This window comes from Taudactylus pleione, unplaced genomic scaffold (assembly GCF_031769625.1).
Source record: "Taudactylus pleione unplaced genomic scaffold, aTauple2 ptg001518l, whole genome shotgun sequence".
Lineage (NCBI taxonomy): Eukaryota > Metazoa > Chordata > Amphibia > Anura > Myobatrachidae > Taudactylus > Taudactylus pleione.
The window spans coordinates 884,969-907,561 of record NW_028285916.1 but is presented as its reverse complement, the minus strand read 5'-3'; the positions used below and the strand labels follow the sequence as shown (position 1 = coordinate 907,561).

General features: G+C 50.6%; 1 protein-coding gene across 2 annotated transcripts in view; it reads left to right on the top strand.

Annotated features, from left to right (window-relative positions):
- PLA1A (phospholipase A1 member A) overlaps positions 1–22,593 on the top strand; it is a 90,423-nt gene that overhangs the window by 41,359 nt on the left and 26,471 nt on the right. For both annotated transcript variants that reach the window (XM_088463941.1, XM_088463940.1), the window contains exons 2-5: positions 8,840–9,044; positions 9,891–10,068; positions 10,353–10,461; positions 20,205–20,306. In XM_088463941.1, coding sequence (XP_088320067.1) covers positions 8,840–9,044; positions 9,891–10,068; positions 10,353–10,461; positions 20,205–20,306 — 594 coding nt within the window. The remainder of the gene's footprint in view (positions 1–8,839; positions 9,045–9,890; positions 10,069–10,352; positions 10,462–20,204; positions 20,307–22,593) is intronic.

Here is a 22,593-nt window from a genome sequence, read left to right as displayed (position 1 = left end):
ATTATGTCTGTTACGTGCACATGTGCTTTAATCATTGCTCTGACACTACATTACACTTCCATGAGTTGCTCATCCGGCCCATTGTGACCTTTGTAGAGCGGCCTAGATGGCTGTTCTGCCTGGTACTCTCCAGGACAGGATGAGGTGATGCAGGGAATATCCTCATAGCTGCACTGGTCATCTTATTCTTGCACGTCTTATCTCCATGTATTGCTTATTCGCACACTGTAATCAATGTAGTGCGCCCAACATGGCTGCCTCGCCTGGTGCTCTGTGTGGAATGATGCTCAGGTCTGATGAACTCACAAGGATCTCGCTTAGTACTTTTCTCTCTCCCATTATTTGCCATCGATTCCAGGCATTGCCTATTTGCCCAGTGTGATACTATGCACTGCACCTAAAATGGCTGCCTCACCTGGATACCCCGTGGGTAGGATAAGTAATCCTGCAACTGATGACCAAAAATGTTCTTTATGTTTATATTATGTTCTACATTTCTATACTGTTTTGAAAATGTAATCATGTTATTTCCACCTGCTAAGAGTCTTGAGTCCTATCGGAGAGAGTGTGTTATATAAATAAGATGATTATTAATATTGTGAGTGTATTTTATACATACCTCCCTACCATCCTGATTATCAAGCACTGTCTCACCGATCCACCCGCAGGCCGCAGTGTCCCGCTGGGGGGGGGGTTGGGAAGCCTGTTACACTTAGCAGAGCTGTGGTGGGGTACAAGCTGGTATATAAAGTGTGAGATGTGTGCACTGGGGGCACAGGTTGGTATAATATTTGCAATGGGGGTAACGCCTGGTATGAATTGTGCAATTGGGGCACAGGCTGGTGTAATGTGTGTGATGGGGCACAGGCTTATATAATGTATGCAATGGGGGCACAGGCTGGTGTAATGTGTGTGATGGGGCACAGGCTGGTGTAATGTGTGTGATGGGGCACAGGCTTATATAATGTATGCAATGGGGGCACAGGCTGGTGTAATGTGTGTGATGGGACACAGGCTGGTGTAATGTATGCAATGGGGCACAGGCTTATATAATGTATGCAATGGGGGCACAGGCTGGTGTAATGTGTGTGATGGGGCACAGGCTTACAGTATATAATGTATGCAATGGGGGCACAGGCTGGTATAATGTGTGTGATGGGGGTACAGGCTTACAGTATATAATGTATGCAATGGGGGCACAGGCTGGTATAATGTGTGTGATGGGGCACAGGCTTACAGTATATAATGTATGCAATGGGGGCACAGGCTGGTATAATGTGTGTGATGGGGCACAGGCTTACAGTATATAATGTATGTAATGGGGGCAAAGGCTGGTGTAATGTAGGCAATGGGGACACAGGCTGGTGTAATGTGTGTGATAGGGGCACAGGCTTATATAATGTATGCAATGGGGGCACAGGCTGGTGTAATGTATGCAATGGGGGCACAGGCTGGTATAATGTGTGTGATGGGGCACAGGCTTATATAATGTATGCAATGGGGGCACAGGCTGGTGTAATGTGTGCGATAGGGGCACAGGTTGGTGTAATGTGTGTGATGGGGCACAGGCTTATATAATGTATGCAGTGAGGGCACAGGCTTATATAATATATGCAATGGGGGCACAGGCTGGTGTAATGTGTGTGATGGGGCACAGGCTTATATAATGTATGCAATGGGGGCACAGGCTGGTGTAATGTGTGCGATAGGGGCACAGGCTGGTATAATGTGTGTGATAGGGGCACAGGCTGGCGTAATGTGTGTGATGGGGCACAAGCTTATATAATGTATGCAATGGGGGCACAGGCTGGTGTAATGTGGGCGATAGGGGCACAGGCTGGTGTAATGTGCGTGATGGGGCACAGGCATATAATGTATGCAATGGGGGCACAGGCTGGTGTAATGTGTGTGATGGGGCACAAGCTTATATAATGTATGCAATGGGGGCACAGGCTGGTGTAATGTGGGCGATAGGGGCACAGGCTGGTGTAATATGTGTGATGGGGCACAGGCTGGTGTAATGTGTGTGATGGGGCACAAGCTTATATAATGTATGCAATGGGGGCACAGGCTGGTATAATGTGTGTGATGGGGCACAGGCATATAATGTATGCAATGGGGGCACAGGCTGGTGTAATGTGTGCGATAGGGGCACAGGCTTATATAATGTATGCAATGGGGGCACAGGCTGGTGTAATGTGTGTGATGGGGCACAGGCTTATATAATGTATGCAATGGGGGCACAGGCTGGTATAATGTGTGTGATGGGGGCACAGGCTTATATAATGTATGCAATGGGGGCACAGGCTGGTGTAATGTGTGCGATAGGGGCACAGGCTTATATAATGTATGCAATGGTGGCACAGGCTGGTGTAATGTGTGTGATGAGGCACAGGCTTATATAATGTATGCAATGGGGGCACAGGCTGGTGTAATGTGTGTGATGGGGCACAGGCATAAATAATGTATGCAATGGGGGCACAGGCTGGTGTAATGTGTGTGATGGGGCACAGGCTTATATAATGTATGCAATGGGGGCACAGGCTGGTATTATGTGTGTGATGGGGCACAGGCTTAAATAATGTATGCAATGGGGGCACAGGCTGGTGTAATGTGTGTGATGGGGCAAAGGCTTATGTAATGTATGCAATGGGGGCACAGGCTGGTGTAATGTGTGTGATGGGGCACAGGCTGGTGTAATGTGTGTGATGGGGCACAAGCTTATATAATGTATGCAATGGGGGCACAGGCTGGTATAATGTGTGTGATGGGGCACAGGCATATAATGTATGCAATGGGGGCACAGGCTGGTGTAATGTGTGTGATGGGGCACAGGCTTATATAATGTATGCAATGGGGGCACAGGCTGGTATAATTTGTGTGATGGGGGCACAGGCTTATATAATGTATGCAATGGGGGCACAGGCTGGTGTAATGTGTGCGATAGGGGCACAGGCTTATATAATGTATGCAATGGGGGCACAGGCTGGTGTAATGTGTGTGATGAGGCACAGGCTTATATAATGTACGCAATGGGGGCACAGGCTGGTGTAATGTGTGTTTGATGGGGCACAGGCTTAAATAATGTATGCAATGGGGGCACAGGCTGTTGTAATGTGTGTGATTGGGCACAGGCTTATATAATGTATGCAATGGGGGCACAGGCTGGTATTATGTGTGTGATGGGGCACAGGCTTAAATAATGTATGCAATGGGGGCACAGGCTGGTGTAATGTGTGTGATGGGGCACAGGCTTATGTAATGTATGCAATGGGGGCACAGGCTGGTGTAATGTGTGTGATGGGGCACAGGCTGGTGTAATGTGTGTGATGGGGCACAGGCTTATATAATGTATGCAATGGGGGCACAGGCTGGTATAATGTGTGTGATGGGGCACAGGCTTATATAATGTATGCAATGGGGGCACAGGCTGGTGTAATGTGTGTGATGGGGCACAGGCATATAATGTATGCAATGGGGGCACAGGCTGGTGTAATGTGTGTGATGGGGCACAGGCTTATATAATGTATGCAATGGGGGCACAGGCTGGTGTAATGTGTGTGATGGGGCACAGGCTTATGTAATGTATGCAATGGGGCACAGGCTGGTATAATGTGTGTGATGGGGGCACAGGCTGGTGTAATGTGTGTGATGGGGGCACAGGCTGGTGTAATGTGTGTGATGGGGCACAGGCTGGTGTAATGTGTGTGATGGAGCACAGGCTGGTGTAATGTGTGTGATGGAGGCACAGGCTGGTGTAATGTGTGTGATGGGGCACAGGCTGGTGTAATGTGTGTGATGGGGCACAGGCTGGTCTAATGTGTGTGATGGAGGCACAGGCTGGTGTAATGTGTGTGATGGGGGCACAGGCTGGTGTAATGTGTGTGATGGAGGCACAGGCTGGTGTAATGTGTGTGATGGAGGCACAGGCTGGTGTAATGTGTGTGATGGGGGCACAGGCTTGTGTAATGTGTGTGATGGGGCACAGGCTGGTGTAATGTGTGTGATGGGGCACAGGCTGGTGTAATGTGTGTGATGGAGGCACAGGCTGGTGTAATGTGTGTGATGGGGGCACTGGCTGGTGTAATGTGTGTGATGGGGGCACAGGCTGGTGTAATGTGTGTGATGGGGGCACAGGCTGGTGTAATGTGTGCGATGGGGCACAGGCTGGTGTAATGTGTGCGATGGGGCACAGGCTGGTGTAATGTGTGCGATGGGGCACAGGCTGGTGTAATGTGTGCGATGGGGGCACAGGCTTGTGTAATGTGTGTGATGGGGCACAGGCTGGTGTAATGTGTGTGATGGGGCACAGGCTGGTGTAATGTGTGTGATGGGGCACAGGCTGGTGTAATGTGTGTGATGGGGCAGAGGCTGGTGTAATGTGTGTGATGGGGGAACAGGCTGGTGTAATGTGTGTGATGGGGGCACAGGCTGGTGTAATGTGTGTGATGGGGCACAGACTGGTGTAATGTGTGTGATGGGGCACAGGCTGGTGTAATGTGTGTGATGGGGCACAGGCTGGTGTAATGTGTGCGATGGGGGCACAGGCTGGTGTAATGTGTGTGATGGGGCACAGGCTGGTGTAATGTGTGTGATGGGGCACAGGCTGGTGTAATGTGTGCGATGGGGGCACAGGATGGTATAATGTGTGCGATGGGGGCACAGGCTGGTGTAATGTGTGTGATGGGGCACAGGCTGGTGTAATGTGTGTGATGGGGGCACAGGCTGGTGTAATGTGTGCGATGAGGCACCGACTGGTGTAATGTGTGTGATGGAGGCACAGGCTGGTGTAATGTGTGTGATGGAGGCACACACATTACACCAGCTGGTGTAATGTGTGTGATGGGGGCACAGGCTTGTGTGTAATGTGTGTGATGGGGGCACAGGCTTGTGTAATGTGTGTGATGGGGCACAGGCTGGTGTAATGTGTGTGATGGGGCACAGGCTGGTGTAATGTGTGCGATGGGGGCACAGGATGGTATAATGTGTGCGATGGGGGCACAGGCTGGTGTAATGTGTGTGATGGGGCACAGGCTGGTGTAATGTGTGTGATGGGGGCACAGGCTGGTGTAATGTGTGCGATGAGGCACCGACTGGTGTAATGTGTGTGATGGAGGCACAGGCTGGTGTAATGTGTGTGATGGAGGCACACACATTACACCAGCTGGTGTAATGTGTGTGATGGGGGCACAGGCTTGTGTGTAATGTGTGTGATGGGGGCACAGGCTTGTGTAATGTGTGTGTTGGGGCACAGGCTGGTGTAATGTGTGTGATGGGGGCACAGGCTGGTGTAATGTGTGTGATGGAGGCACAGGCTGGTGTAATGTGTGTGATGGGGGCACAGGCTGGTGTAATGTGTGTGATGGGGCACAGGCTGGTGTAATCTATGCAATAAGGCACAGGCTGGTGTAATGTGTGCGATGGGGCACAGGCTGGTGTAATGTGTGTGGTGGGGCAGAGGCTGGTGTAATGTGTGTGATGGGGGCACAGGCTGGTGTAATGTGTGTGATGGGGGCACAGAATGGTGTAATGTGTGTGATGGGGGCACAGGCTGGTGTAATGTGTGTGATGGGGGCACAGGCTAGTGTAATGTGTGTGATGGAGGCACAGGCTGGTGTAATGTGTGTGATGGGGGCACAGGCTGGTGTAATGTGTGTGATGGGGGCACAGGCTGGTGTAATCTATGCAATAAGGCACAGGCTGGTGTAATGTGTGTGATGGGGGCACAGGCTGGTGTAATGTGTGTGATGGGGGCACAGGCTGGTGTAATGTGTGTGATGTGGGTACAGGCTGGTGTAATGTGTGTGATGGGGGCACAGGCTGGTGTAATGTGTGCGATGGGGCACAGGCTGGTGTAATGTGTGTGATGGGGGCACAGGTTGGTGTAATGTGTGTGATGGGGCACAGGCTGGTGTAATGTGTGTTATAGGGCACAGGCTGGTGTAATGTGTGTGATGGGGCAAAGGCTTATGTAATGTATGCAATGGGGGCACAGGCTGGTGTAATGTGTGTGATGGGGCACAGGCTGGTGTAATGTGTGTGATGGGGCACAAGCTTATATAATGTATGCAATGGGGGCACAGGCTGGTATAATGTGTGTGATGGGGCACAGGCATATAATGTATGCAATGGGGGCACAGGCTGGTGTAATGTGTGTGATGGGGCACAGGCTTATATAATGTATGCAATGGGGGCACAGGCTGGTATAATTTGTGTGATGGGGCACAGGCTTATATAATGTATGCAATGGGGGTACAGGCTGGTGTAATGTGTGCGATAGGGGCACAGGCTTATATAATGTATGCAATGGGGGCACAGGCTGGTGTAATGTGTGTGATGAGGCACAGGCTTATATAATGTACGCAATGGGGGCACAGGCTGGTGTAATGTGTGTGATGGGGCACAGGCTTAAATAATGTATGCAATGGGGGCACAGGCTGGTGTAATGTGTGTGATGGGGCACAGGCTTATATAATGTATGCAATGGGGGCACAGGCTGGTATAATGTGTGTGATGGGGGCACAGGCTGGTGTAATGTGTGCGATGGGGCACAGGCTGGTATAATGTGTGTGATGGGGCACAGGCTGGTGTAATGTGTGTGATGGGGGCACAGGCTGGTGTAATGTGTGTGATGTGGGTACAGGCTGGTGTAATGTGTGTGATGGGGGCACAGGCTGGTGTAATGTGTGCGATGGGGCACAGGCTGGTGTAATGTGTGTGATGGGGGCACAGGCTGGTGTAATGTGTGTGATGGGGCACAGACTGGTGTAATGTGTTTAATGGGGGCACAGGCTGGTGTAATGTGTGTGATGGGGCACAGGCTGGTGTAATGTGTGTGATGGGGGCACAGGCTGGAGTAATGTGTGTGATGGGGCACAGGCTGGTGTAATGTGTGTTATGGGGGCACAGGCTGGTGTAATGTGTGTGATGGGGGCACAGGCTGGTGTAATGTGTGTGATGGGGCACAGGCTGGTGTAATCTATGCGATGAGGCACCGGCTGGTGTAATGTATGCGATGGGGCACAGGCTGGTATAATGTGTGTGATGGGGGCACAGGCTGGTGTAATGTGTGTGATGGGGGCACAGGCTGGTGTAATGTGTGTGATGGGGCACAGGCTGGTGTAATGTGTGTGATGGGGCACAGGCTGGTGTAATGTGTGTGATGGAGGCACAGGCTGGTGTAATGTGTGTGATGGGGCACAGGCTGGTGTAATGTGTGTGATGGGGCTCAGGCTGGTCTAATGTGTGTGATGGAGGCACAGGCTGGTGTAATGTGTGTGATGGGGGCACAGGCTGGTGTAATGTGTGTGATGGAGGCACAGGCTGGTGTAATGTGTGTGATGGAGGCACAGGCTGGTGTAATGTGTGTGATGGGGGCACAGGCTTGTGTAATGTGTGTGTTGGGGCACAGGCTGGTGTAATGTGTGTGATGGGGGCACAGGCTGGTGTAATGTGTGTGATGGAGGCACAGGCTGGTGTAATGTGTGTGATGGGGGCACAGGCTGGTGTAATGTGTGTGATGGGGGCACAGGCTGGTGTAATCTATGCAATAAGGCACAGGCTGGTGTAATGTGTGCGATGGGGCACAGGCTGGTGTAATGTGTGTGGTGGGGCAGAGGCTGGTGTAATGTGTGTGATGGGGGCACAGGCTGGTGTAATGTGTGTGATGGGGGCACAGAATGGTGTAATGTGTGTGATGGGGGCACAGGCTGGTGTAATGTGTGTGATGGGGGCACAGGCTAGTGTAGTGTGTGTGATGGGGGCACAGGCTGGTGTAATGTGTGTGATGGGGGCACAGGCTGGTGTAATGTGTGTGATGGGGGCACAGGATGGTGTAATGTGTGTGATGGGCATAGGCTGGTGTAATGTGTGTGATGGGGCACAGGCTGGTGTAATGTGTGTGATTTGGGCACAGGCTGGTGTAATGTGTGTGATGGGGGCACAGGCTGGTATAATGTGTGTGATGGGGCACAGGCTGGTGTAATGTGTGTGATGGGGGCACTGGCTGGTGTAATGTGTGAGATGGGGCACAGGATGGTGTAATGTGTGTGATGGGGGCACAGGCTGGTGTAATGTGTGCGATGGGGCACAGGCTGGTATAATGTGTGTGATGGGGCACAGGCTGGTGTAATGTGTGTGATGGGGGCACAGGCTGGTGTAATGTGTGTGATGTGGGTACAGGCTGGTGTAATGTGTGTGATGGGGCACAGGCTGGTGTAATGTGTGCGATGGGGCACAGGCTGGTGTAATGTGTGTGATGGGGGCACAGGTTGGTGTAATGTGTGTGATGGGGCACAGGCTGGTGTAATGTGTGTTATAGGGCACAGGCTGGTGTAATGTGTGTGATGGGGGCACAGGCTGGTGTAATGTGTGTGATGGGGGCACAGGTTGGTGTAATGTGTGTGATGGGGGCACAGGCTGGTGTAATGTGTGTGATGGGGCACAGGCTGGTGTAATGTGTGTGATGGGGGCACAGGCTGGTGTAATGTGTGTGATGGGGGCACAGGCTGGTGTAATGTGTGTGATGGGGGCACAGGCTGGTGTAATGTGTGTGACGGGGGGCACAGGATGGTGTAATGTGTATGATGGGGTAACGTCTGCACACAATGTAGGGAGAAGATTGTCCCTCATCCGCCATTACAGAACCTCACTTCTCGTCTTTGTGTTTGCACCACACTGACTGCATCTGTAGCCCCCTGAGATATGAGACCTAACTTTCCCCAATATCACCCCCTGGGCTCTGCTGTGACCATTACAAGGCCCCTGCAGTCCCCAGTGTCCCTCGGTGGGAATGACACTATCTATGCAGATCATGATCAGGTTCTATCTCTTCCCACAGTAATGGCAGAGATACATTCTACAGCCCACGCCAACTGCGCCAGCTTCCAGACATCAGGATTTTTCAACAATAATGACCTGCAGGTACAATTCCTGCTCTTTACCCCCAGCAATCCGACTTGCGGTCAATTCATCAAGTCCAAAAGTATCGAGAATTCAACCTTCAATGCAACTCTGGACACTAAGATCATCATCCATGGCTTCAGGTCAGAAGAAGAGACTAATATGACTTGTACGGCGCTGTGGTCTCATATACTTTATGTTACGTGCAGATTGAGATGAGCAGGATGTAGGGGTCTCGTTACTAAGCAGTGTTAGGAGACAGAGGGCCTAATTCAGACCCGCTCGCGAGCGCTGAGCGCTCGCAAGTGTGTCGATGTTGGCCAAGTGCGCATGCGCACGACGGAGGCGGCTCTGTCGTGCACATGCCAAGCCGTCGCTATGGGTCTCGCACCAAAGGGGGCGTGCTGTAGATGGTGGGCGTGCCGGGGGCGTTGCTGCCCAGACGGAGGCGTTCCCATGGGAACGCCTATCGTCTGGAGCCGGCCCCACTGACATCACAAGTGATGTCAGTGGGAGTGCTTTTGGCTCTGATAGAGCCAAAAGCACTCCAGGGCTTGTGGGAACGAGACCCTACCGCAAGGGGCTCGTCGCAAGCCCGATGGCCGCGATGGTCTTGACCATCGCGACCATCTTTTTGGCCGCTCGTTATAGATGTGGGTGGTCACCCACAGCTATACGAGCGGCCAGGAGGCCGCTCTAAAAACTAAGAGGGACGGCCCTGATTCAGAGCGAGCGCTCTGTCAGAGCGTCCGGCTCTGAATCAGGGCAAGAGTGAAAAGTGATAAGGTGCCAGCCAATTAGCTCCTAACTGTCATTTTTCAAACACAGCCTGTTTGATGCAGTTGGGAGCTGATTGGCTGGCACTTTATCACTTTCTTATCACTTTTCACTCTGTCTCCTAACACTGCTTGGTAAATAGACCCCGTAGTCTGGGACATAAATTAGAACATTCTCTATATAGACCCAGTTTTATTGTCCTCTTCTCCTAGGGTTTTGGGTACAAAGCCATCCTGGGTTGACAACATGGTGGAATCTCTGCTCGGTGTTGGCCCGGTGAATGTGGTGGCAGTGGACTGGGTTTATGGTTCTACGGCACTGTATAACCAAGCAGTGGAGAATGTACCAAAGCTCGGTCTGGAAATTGTCGCACTTATAAATCGCTTTCTGGTAACTAGAACCTGCAGCTCCCCAACACTGTCTGTCTGACCCCCTTTGTATGCTCATCGCCACCAGACCCCCAGCCCTATTAATGAAGGGTTCTCCTCCAAGACAAATAGTATATGTTACATAGATGTGGTAAATCCCTGATGTTCTTTCTCTATACACCGTGGACCCCACATGTTAAATGTTTTGTCTGATAATCGCCATCGCTCACTGCGCGTTTCGCACCCTCACACCCGTCTTTCTCTATATATTCATCTTCTGATCGTGTCATTGTGGTATATTTGTAGGAACTAGGATCTACCACAGAATCTCTCCACCTGATCGGGGCCTCGCTGGGAGCACACGTGGCTGGTCACGTAGGATATTTATTCGGCGGCCACATTGGAAGGATCACCGGTAAGTATAAGCAAGACTTAGCGTATAGCGCATGAGTAGATGCCAATTTACACATCTTTGCGTATCTCAGTCCTATTCTGAGTCGGACAGATCTTGGCATGATCTGTCATTCTGTGAAATGAACGTTATGGGGCGGGAACTTGGCGGCAGCAATGTGATCACACGGAACCACCTGTGTCTTGTGGGAGTGTTGTGTGCATGTAGCGAAAGCTCCGTGAGGTTCTGAATTCTGCATACGGGGAAGGGGAGCCTGTGTCAGACGGATCTCCTGCACCCAGCATGGGGCAGGTGCACGTGCCAATATCGATTATGACGGCGCTCTCACACCCAGCATGGCACAGGTGCATGTGCCGATACTAATGATGACGGATCTCTTGCAACTAGCGTGGGGTACTGATACTGATGATGACGGATCTCGTGCACCCAGCGTGGGGTGCTGATACTGATGATGATGGATCTCCAGCACCCAGCGTGGGGTGCTGATACTGATGATGACGGATCCCCTGCACCCAACGTGCGGTGCTGATACTGATGATAACGGATCTCCTGCATCCAGCGTGGGGTGCTGATGCTGATGATGACGGATCCCCTGCACCCAGCGTGGGGTGTTGATACTGATGATAACGGATCTCCTGCATCCAGCGTGGGCTGCTGATACTAATGATGACGGATCCCTGCACCCAGCGAGGGGTGCTGATAGTGATGATGACGGATCCCTGCACCCAGCGTGGGGTGCTGATACTGATGATGACGGATCCCTGCACCCAGCGTGGGGTGCTGATACTGATGATGACGGATCCCTGCACCCAGCGTGGGGTGCTGATACTGATGATGACGGATCCCTGCACCCAGCGTGGGGTGCTGATACTGATGATGACGGATCCCTACACCCAGCGTGGGGTGCTGATACTGATGATGGCGGATCCCTGCACCCAGCGTGGGGTGCTGATACTGATGATGACGGATCCCTGCACCCAGCGTGGGGTGCTGATACTGATGATGACAGATCCCTGCACCCAGCGTGGGGTGCTGATACTGATGATGACAGATCCCTGCACCCAGCGTGGGGTGCTGATACTGATGATGACGGATCCCTGCACCCAGCGTGGGGTGCTGATACTGATGATGACGGATCTCCTGCACCCAGCGTGGGGTGCTGATACTGATGATGATGGATCCCCTGCACCCAGCGTGGGGTGCTGATACTGATGATGACGGATCACTGCACCCAGCGTGGGGTGCTGATACTGATGATGACAGATCCCTGCACCCAGCATGGGGGGCTGATACTGATGATGATTGATAGATCCCCTGCACCCAGCGTGGGGTGCTGATACTGATGATGACGGATCGCTGCACCCAGCGTGGGGTGCTGATACTGATGATGATGGATCTCCTGCACCCAGTGTGGGGTGCTGATACTGATGATGACGGATCCCTGCACCCAGCGTGGGGTGCTGATACTGATGATGATGGATCTCCTGCACCCAGCGTGGGGTGCTGATACTGATGATGATGGATCCCTGCACCCAGCGTGGAGTGCTGATACTGATGATGACGGATTCCTGCACCCAGCGTGGGGTGCTGATACTGATGATGATGGATCTCCTGCACCCAGTGTGGGGTGCTGATACTGATGATGACGGTTCCCTGCACCCAGCGTGGCGTGCCCTTACTGATGATGACAGATCCCTGTACCCAGGGTGGGGTGCTGATACTGATGATGATGGATCCCTGCACCCAGTGTGGGGTACTGATACTGATGATGACGGATCTCCTGCACCCAGTGTGGGGTGATGATACTGATGATGATGGATCTCCTGCACCCAGCGTGGGGTGCTGATACTGATGATGACGGATCCCTGCACCCAGCGTGGGGTACTGATACTGATGATGACGGATCTCCTGCACCCAGCGTGGGGTGCTGATACTGATGATGACGGATCTCCAGCACCCAGCGTGGGGTGATGATACTGATGATGACGGATCTCCTACCCCAGCGTGGGGTGCTGATACTGATGATAACGGATCCCCTGCACCCAGCGTGGGGTGCTGATACTGATGATGACGGATCCCTGCACCCAGCGTGGGGTGCTGATACTGATGATTACGGATCCCTGCACCCAGCGTGGGGTGCTGATACTGATGATGACGGATCTCCTGCACCCAGCGTGGGGTGATGATACTGATGATGATGGATCTCCTACCCCAGCATGGGGTGATGATACTGATGATAACGGATCCCCTGCACCAAGCGTGGGGTGATGATACTGATGATGACGGATCCCTGCATCCAGCGTGGGGTGCTGATACTGATGATGACGGATCTCCTGCACCCAGCGTGGGGTGCTGATACTGATGATGACGGATCCCCTGCACCCAGCGTGGGGTGCTGATACTGATGATGACGGATCACTGCACCCAGCGTGGGGTGCTGATACTGATGATGACAGATCCCTGCACCCAGCATGGGGGGCTGATACTGATGATGATTGATAGATCCCCTGCACCCAGCGTGGGGTGCTGATACTGATGATGACAGATCCCTGCACCCAGCGTGGGGTGCTGATACTGATGATGACGGATCGCTGCACCCAGCGTGGGGTGCTGATACTGATGATGATGGATCTCCTGCACCCAGTGTGGGGTGCTGATACTGATGATGACGGATCCCTGCACCCAGCGTGGGGTGCTGATACTGATGATGATGGATCTCCTGCACCCAGCGTGGGGTGCTGATACTGATGATGATGGATCCCTGCACCCAGCGTGGAGTGCTGATACTGATGATGACGGATTCCTGCACCCAGCGTGGGGTGCTGATACTGATGATGATGGATCTCCTGCACCCAGTGTGGGGTGCTGATACTGATGATGACGGTTCCCTGCACCCAGCGTGGCGTGCCCTTACTGATGATGACAGATCCCTGTACCCAGGGTGGGGTGCTGATACTGATGATGATGGATCCCTGCACCCAGTGTGGGGTACTGATACTGATGATGACGGATCTCCTGCACCCAGTGTGGGGTGATGATACTGATGATGATGGATCTCCTGCACCCAGCGTGGGGTGCTGATACTGATGATGACGGATCCCTGCACCCAGCGTGGGGTACTGATACTGATGATGACGGATCTCCTGCACCCAGCGTGGGGTGCTGATACTGATGATGACGGATCTCCAGCACCCAGCGTGGGGTGATGATACTGATGATGACGGATCTCCTACCCCAGCGTGGGGTGCTGATACTGATGATAACGGATCCCCTGCACCCAGCGTGGGGTGCTGATACTGATGATGACGGATCCCTGCACCCAGCGTGGGGTGCTGATACTGATGATTACGGATCCCTGCACCCAGCGTGGGGTGCTGATACTGATGATGACGGATCTCCTGCACCCAGCGTGGGGTGATGATACTGATGATGATGGATCTCCTACCCCAGCATGGGGTGATGATACTGATGATAACGGATCCCCTGCACCAAGCGTGGGGTGATGATACTGATGATGACGGATCCCTGCATCCAGCGTGGGGTGCTGATACTGATGATGACGGATCTCCTGCACCCAGCGTGGGGTGCTGATACTGATGATGACGGATCCCTGCACCCAGCGTGGAGTGCTGATACTGATGATGACGTATCTCCGGCACCCAGCGTGGGGTGCTGATACTGATGATGGTGGTTCTCCTACACCCAGCGTGGGGTGATGATACTGATGATAATGGATCCCCTGCACCCAGCGTGGGGTGCTGATACTGATGATGACGGATCCCCTGCACCCAGCGTGGGGTGCTGATACTGATGATGACGGATCCCTGCACCCAGCGTGGGGTACTGATACTGATGATGACGGATCTCCTGCACCCAGCGTGGGGTGCTGATACTGATGATGACGGATCCCTGCACCCAGCGTGGGGTGCTGATACTGATGATGACGGATCTCTGCACCCAGCGTGGGGTGCTGATTCTGATGATGACGGATCCCTGCACCCAGCGTGGGGTGCTGATACTGATGATGACGGATCCCTACACCCAGTGTGGGTTGATGATACTGATGATGGTGGATCTCCTGCATCCATTGTGGGGTGCTGATACTGATGATGACGGATCCCTGCACCCAGCGTGGGGTGCTGATACTGATGATGATGAATCCCTGCACCCAGCATGGGGTACTGATACTGATGATTACGGACCCCTGCACCCAGCGTGGGGTGCTGATACTGATGATGACGGATCCCTGCACCCAGCGTGGGGTGCTGATACTGATGATGATGGATCTCCTGCACCCAGCGTGGGGTGCTGATACTGATGATGACGGATCCTGCACCCAGTGTGGGGTGCTGATACTGATGATGACAGATCCCTGCAACCAGCGTCGGGTGCTGATACTGATGATGATGGATCTCCTACACCCAGCGTGGGGTGATGATACTAATAACGGATCCCCTGCACCCTGCGTGGGGTGCTGATACTGATGATGATGGATCCCTGCACACAGCGTGTGGTGCTGATACTGATGATAACGGATCTCCTGCTTCCAGTGTGGGGTGCTGATACTGATGATGACGGATTCCCTGCACCCAGTGTGGGGTGCTGATACTGATGATGACGGATCCCTGCACCCAGCGTGGGGTGCTGATACTGATGATGACGGATCCCTGCACCCAGCGTGGTGTGCTGATACTGATGATGACGGATCCCCTGCACCCAGTGTGGGGTGCTGATACTGATGATGATGGATCCCTGCACCCAGTGTGGGATGATGATACCGATGATGGTGGATCTCCTACACCCAGTGTGGGGTGCTGATACTGATGATGACGGATCCCTGCACCCAGCGTGGGGTGCTGATACTGATGATGACGGTTGCAGCTGAGTACAGAAAAGCAGTGGACGGATCCCCGCATTAGCCCTACAGAATCCCGCATTAGCATAAGGGAGTAATTCGGGCTTATTAGGTCTCTCTCCTAGATGCCAGTATTTATTTATTACCAGTTATTTATATAGCGCTGTACAGAGATACCCATTATTCCCTGACCCCGTGGAGCTTACAATCTATATTCCCTACCACACACACATGTTGTGAGCCAAGTAACCTACCAGTACACAGTACTTGGTTTGTGGGAGGAAACCCGTGCACCCGGAGGAAACCCGTGCAAGCACAGGGAGAATATACAAACTCCACACGGTAAGGACCATAGTGGGATTCAAACCTCATTGCTGTGAGGCAGTAATGCTAATCATTATGCCAACTGTGCTGCCATAGCTGGCTATGTTATCACAATAACACAATTATACTATAACATACTATAACATTCAGTAATGGTGCATACACATGGTACAATATCTATGAACAAGAACGATAAATCGCTCATATCGTTCATTTTTATGCAGTGAACAACCAACGATGCGCGTTCCCGCATGAACGGTAATGATATCTATGATCATCTCTACATGCAGGGCGACTTGCCCGATATCCTCAACTTTGCCTGGTCAGAGATGTGGCAGGAGGACTTCACTGAAAGACATATTTCAAGTTGATTGTGTGTGTATGCAGCTTAATACTACTGGTCCTCCTGACGTAAATAAACACATTATTATCAGCCTAACCTGACTTACTCTGTACCACAACTATTGTTTAGTAACTTATAATGCAGCATGTCACTTATAGCATATTTATATGTCTCACCTGTAATACGTGTAATGACAGTGCTGTCAGGAATGGGAGTGTATGTAATCATGTATTACCCAATCTGATTCTCCTGCAGTGCCTCTACTGACCACACCACATACAGCAACCAGTGTATGTAATCATGTATTACCCAATCTGATTCTCCTGCAGTGCCTCTACTGACCACACCACATACAGCAACCAGTGTATGTAATCATGTATTACCCAATCTGATTCTCCTGCAGTGCCTCTACTGAACACACCACATACAGCAACCAGTGTATGTAATCATGTATTACCCAAGCTGATTCTCCTGCAGTGCCTCTACTAACCACACCACATACAGCAACCAGTGTATGTAATCATGTATTACCCAACCTGATTCTCCTGCAGTGCCTCTACTGACCACACCACATACAGCAACCAGTGTAACTAATAATGTATTACCCAACCTGATTCTCCTGCAGTGCCTCTACTGACCACACCACATACAGCAACCAGTGTATGTAATCATGTATTACCCAATCTGATTTTCCTGCAGTGCCTCTACTGACCACACCACATACAGCAACCAGTGTATTTAATCATGTATTACCCAACCTGATTCTCCTGCAGTGCCTCTACTGACCACACCACATACAGCAACCAGTGTATGTAATCATGTATTACCCAACCTGATTCTCCTGCAGTGCCTCTACTGATCACACCACATACAGCAACCAGTGTATGTAATCATGTATTACCCAATCTGATTCTCGTGCAGTGCCCTCTACTGACCACACCACATACAGCAACCAGTGTATGTAATCATGTATTACCCAATCTGATTCTCCTGCAGTGCCTCTACTAACCACACCACATACAGCAACCAGTGTATGTAATCATGTATTACCCAACCTGATTCTCCTGCAGTGCCTCTACTGACCACACCACATACAGCAACCAGTGTAACTAATAATGTATTACCCAACCTGATTCTCCTGCAGTGCCTCTACTGACCACACCACATACAGCAACCAGTGTATGTAATCATGTATTACCCAATCTGATTCTCCTGCAGTGCCCTCTACTGACCACACCACATACAGCAACCAGTGTATGTAATCATGTATTACCCAACCTGATTCTCCTGCAGTGCCTCTACTGACCACACCACATACAGCAACCAGTGTAACTAATAATGTATTACCCAACCTGATTCTCCTGCAGTGCCTCTACTGACCACACCACATACAGCAACCAGTGTATGTAATCATGTATTACCCAATCTGATTCTCCTGCAGTGCCTCTACTGACCACACCACATACAGCAACCAGTGTATGTAATCATGTATTACCCAATCTGATTCTCCTGCAGTGCCTCTACTAACCACACCACATACAGCAACCAGTGTATGTAATCATGTATTACCCAACCTGATTCTCCTGCAGTGCCTCTACTGATCACACCACATACAGCAACCAGTGTATGTAATCATGTATTACCCAATCTGATTCTCGTGCAGTGCCCTCTACTGACCACACCACATACAGCAACCAGTGTATGTAATCATGTATTACCCAATCTGATTCTCCTGCAGTGCCTCTACTAACCACACCACATACAGCAACCAGTGTATGTAATCATGTATTACCCAACCTGATTCTCCTGCAGTGCCTCTACTGACCACACCACATACAGTAACCAGTGTAACTAATAATGTATTACCCAACCTGATTCTCCTGCAGTGCCTCAACTGACCACACCACATACAGCAACCAGTGTATGTAGTCATGTATTACCCAATCTGATTCTCCTGCAGTGCCCTCTACTGACCACACCACATACAGCAACCAGTGTATGTAATCATGTATTACCCAACCTGATTCTCCTGCAGTGCCTCTACTGACCACACCACATACAGCAACCAGTGTATGTAATCATGTATTACCCAATCTGATTCTCCTGCAGTGCCCTCTACTGACCACACCACATACAGCAACCAGTGTATGTAATCATGTATTACCCAATCTGATTCTCCTGCAGTGCCTCTACTAACCACACCACATACAGCAACCAGTGTATGTAATCATGTATTACCCAACCTGATTCTCCTGCAGTGCTTCTACTGACCACACCACATACAGCAACCAGTGTAACTAATAATGTATTACCCAACCTGATTCTCCTGCAGTGCCTCTACTGACCACACCACATACAGCAACCAGTGTATGTAATCATGTATTACCCAACCTGATTCTCCTGCAGTGCCTCTACTGACCACACCACCTACAGCAACCAGTGTATGTAATCATGTATTACCCAACCTGATTCTCCTGCAGTGCCTCTACTGACCACACCACATACAGCAACCAGTGTATGTAATCATGTATTACCCAATCTGATTCTCCTGCAGTGCCTCTACTAACCACACCACATACAGCAACCAGTGTTTCTAATCATGTATTACCCAATCTGATTCTCCTGCAGTGCCTCTACTAACCACACCACATACAGCAACCAGTGTATGTAATCATATATTACCCAATCTGATTCTCCTGCATTGCTTCTACTGACCACACCACATACAGCAACCAATGTAACTAATCATGTATTACAGAACCTGATTCTCCTGCAGTGCCTCTACTGACCACACCACATACAGCAACCAGTGTATGTAATCATGCATTACCCAATCTGATTCTCCTGCAGCGCCCTCTACTGACCACACCACATACAGCAATAAGTGTATGTAATCATGTATTACCCAACCTGATTCTCCTGCAGTGCCTCTACTAACCACACCACATACAGCAACCAGTGTATGTAATCATGTATTACCCAATCTGATTCTCCTGCAGTGCCTCTACTGACCACACCACATACAGCAACCAATGTAACTAATCATGTATTACAGAACCTGATTCTCCTGCAGTGACTCTACTGACCACACCACATACGGCAACCAGTGTAACTAATCATGTATTACCCAACCTGATTCTCCTGCAGTGCCCTCTACTGACCACACCACATACAGCAACCAGTGTAACTAATAATGTATTACCCAACCTGATTCTCCTGCAGCGCCTCTACTGACCACACCATATAGAGCAACCAGTGTATGTAATTATGTATTACCCAATCTGATTCTCCTGCAGCGCCCTCTACTGACCACACCACATATAGCAACCATTGTATGTAATCATATATTACCCAATCTAATTCTCTGGCAGCGCCCTCTATTGACCACACCACATACAGAAACCAGTGTTTCTAATCGTGTATTACCCAATTTGATTTTCCTGCAGCACCCTCTACTGACCACACCACATACAGCAGCCAGCGTATCTAATTATGTATTACCAAATCTGATTCTCATGCTATTGCCCTCTACTGACCACAACGCATACAGCAACTAATGTATGTAATCATGTATTACCCAATCTGATTCTCCTACAGCACCCTCTACTGACCACTTCACATACAGCAACCAGTGTATCTAATTATGTATTACCAAATCTGATTATCCAGCTGTGCCCTCTACTGACCACACCATATACAGCTACCAGTGTATTGTGCAGAAGTAACTGTTGCACAATAAAACAAGCACCAGTGACAAGAAACATTTAATTTAGGTTTCCCATCACTTTCCTTTCTTGGCAGTGGGCACAAAGTCTCACCCCTCTGTTTGAATCCCAGCTTCTCCCTGATGAGGACTGTGAGGAAAGGGCATTATAGCAAGTCTGATCTCCACTAGCCCTATATGTGACATATGTGCAGTAGGGTTATAGGCTCTATATCTCCATAGACCTAGCACAGGTTGTTGCCCATAATGATTCCTGGAGCAGCCTCACTGGTATAGCCTAGCATCCATCCTTACAGAGCAGACTGTTTATGCAGCGCTCATCTTTTTATATGAAAACAATGTATTCCCGTCTGTAAATTATTCTCACTGCTTGGTATAAGAACTATTCTTCCATGTTCTCTGATAATCTGACCACTAGGGGCACCACTTTATTACTGGCCTGAGGCAAACTCTCTCTGTTTAGCAATGGTAACCAATATCTCCCATTTCTTATCCCTCAGGATTGGATCCAGCTGGGTACAAGTTCACAAAGAACAACCCGGAGGAGAGGCTGGACCCTGCAGATGCTGTGTTTGTGGAGGCCATACACACGGATACAGACAGTATGTTCTGCTCACTTATCATGGTAACATATAATGTGACGGCATAAAGTAACCCAAAGGTCCACCCACAGACAACATGGCTTCTGTATATGCGAGGTAACCAAAGGGTTCGCCCACAGACAAAATGGCTTCCGTATACATGAGGTAACCCATGGGTCCACCCACAGACAACATGGCTTCCATATACATGAGGTAACCCATGGGTCCACCCACAAACACAATGGCTTCCGTATACACAAGGATAAAACCCCTTCAGTAGCCGTACCTGGAAGTGACGTGAGAGCGGAAGTGGAGGTTTCTGCCCACACTTTCCACGAAAAATAAGAAAGTTGGCCTCTTGCGGGCTCGCTTCGCTCGCCACACAGCGGGCATGTTGGCTTGCTTCGCTCGCCACATTAATATATTCCCCCTCTATGCCCACTTGGATGGTAGGGAATGACATTGGACACTGGCAGATGACGTCATCATACATCTACGGAAGGGGATCTATCTCTTCCCATATATACGGAAGCCCACAGACAACATGGCTTCCATATATATGAGGTAACCCATGGGTCCACCCACAGACAAAGGGCTTCCGTATACATGAGGAAACCCATGGGTCCACTCACAAACAACATGGCTTCCGTATACATGAGGAAACCCATGGGTCCACCCACAGACAACATGGCTTCCGTATACACGAGGTAACCCATGGGTTCATCCACAAACAACATGGCTTCCGTATACACGAGGTAACCCATGGGTCCACCCACAGACAACATGGCTTCTGTATACACAAGGATAAAACCCATGGGTCCACCCACAGACAACATGGCTTCTGCATATATGAGGTAACCCATGGGTCCACTCACAGACAACATGGCTACCGTATACACGAGGTAACCCATGGGTCCACCCACAGACAACATGGCTTCTGTATATATGAGGTAACCCATGGGTCCACCCACAGACAACATGGCTACCGTATACACAAAGTAACCCATGGGTCCACCCACAGATAACATGGCTTTCGTATATATGAGGTAACCCATGGGTCCACCCACAGACACAATGGCTTCCGTATACACAAAGTTACCCATGAGTCCACCCACAGACAAAATGGCTTCCGTATACATGAGGTAACCCATGGGTCCATCCACAGACAACATGGCTTCCATATATATGAGGTAACCCATGGGTACACCCACAAACACAATGGCTTCCGTATACACAAGGATTAAACCCCTTCAGTAGCCGTACCTGGAAGTGACGTGAGTGAGGGCGGAAGTGGAGGTTTCTGCCCACACTTTCCACGAAAAATAAGAAAGTTGGCCTCTTGCGGGCTCGCTTCGCTCGCCACACTGCGGGCATGTTGGCTTGCTTCACTCGCCACATTAATGTATTCCCCCTCTATGCCCACTTGGATGGTAGGGAATGACATTGGACATTGGCAGATGACATCATCATACATCTACGGAAGGGGATCTATCTCTTCCCATATATACAGAAGCCCACAGACAACATGGCTTCCGTATATATGAGGTAACCCATGGGTCCACCCACAGACAAAGGGCTTCCATAACCATGAGGAAACCCATGGGTCCACCCACAGACAACATGGCTTCCGTATACATGAGGAAACCCATGGGTCCACCCACAGACAACATGGCTTCCGTATACACGAGGTAACCCATGGGTTCATCCACAGACAATATGGCTTCCGTATACACGAGGTAACCAATGGGTCCACCCACAGACAACATGGCTTCCGTATACACAAGGATAAAACCCATGGGTCCACCCACAGACAACATGGCTTCTGTATATATGAGGTAACCCATGGGTCCACCCACAGACAACATGGCTACCGTATACACGAGGTAACCCATGGGTCCACCCACAGACAACATGGCTTCCATATACATGAGGTAACCCATGGGTCCACCCACAGGCACAAAGGCTTCCGTATACACAAAGTAACCCATGGGTCCACCCACAGATAACATGGCTTTCGTATATATGAGGTAACCCATGGGACCACCCACAGACACAATGGCTTCGGTATACACAAAGTTACCCATGGGTCCACCCACAGACAAAATGGCTTCCGTATACATGAGGTAACCCAAGGGTCCACCCACAGACACCATGGCTCCTGTATAAATGAGGTAACCCATGGGTCCACCCACAGACACAATGGCTTCTGTATACACGAGGATAGCAAGATCATGACAGTAAGAGACACAATGTACACAAGGGTTATACAGCAAAGGGTAAGTAAGTGGCAGTAATGCAATCACCACAC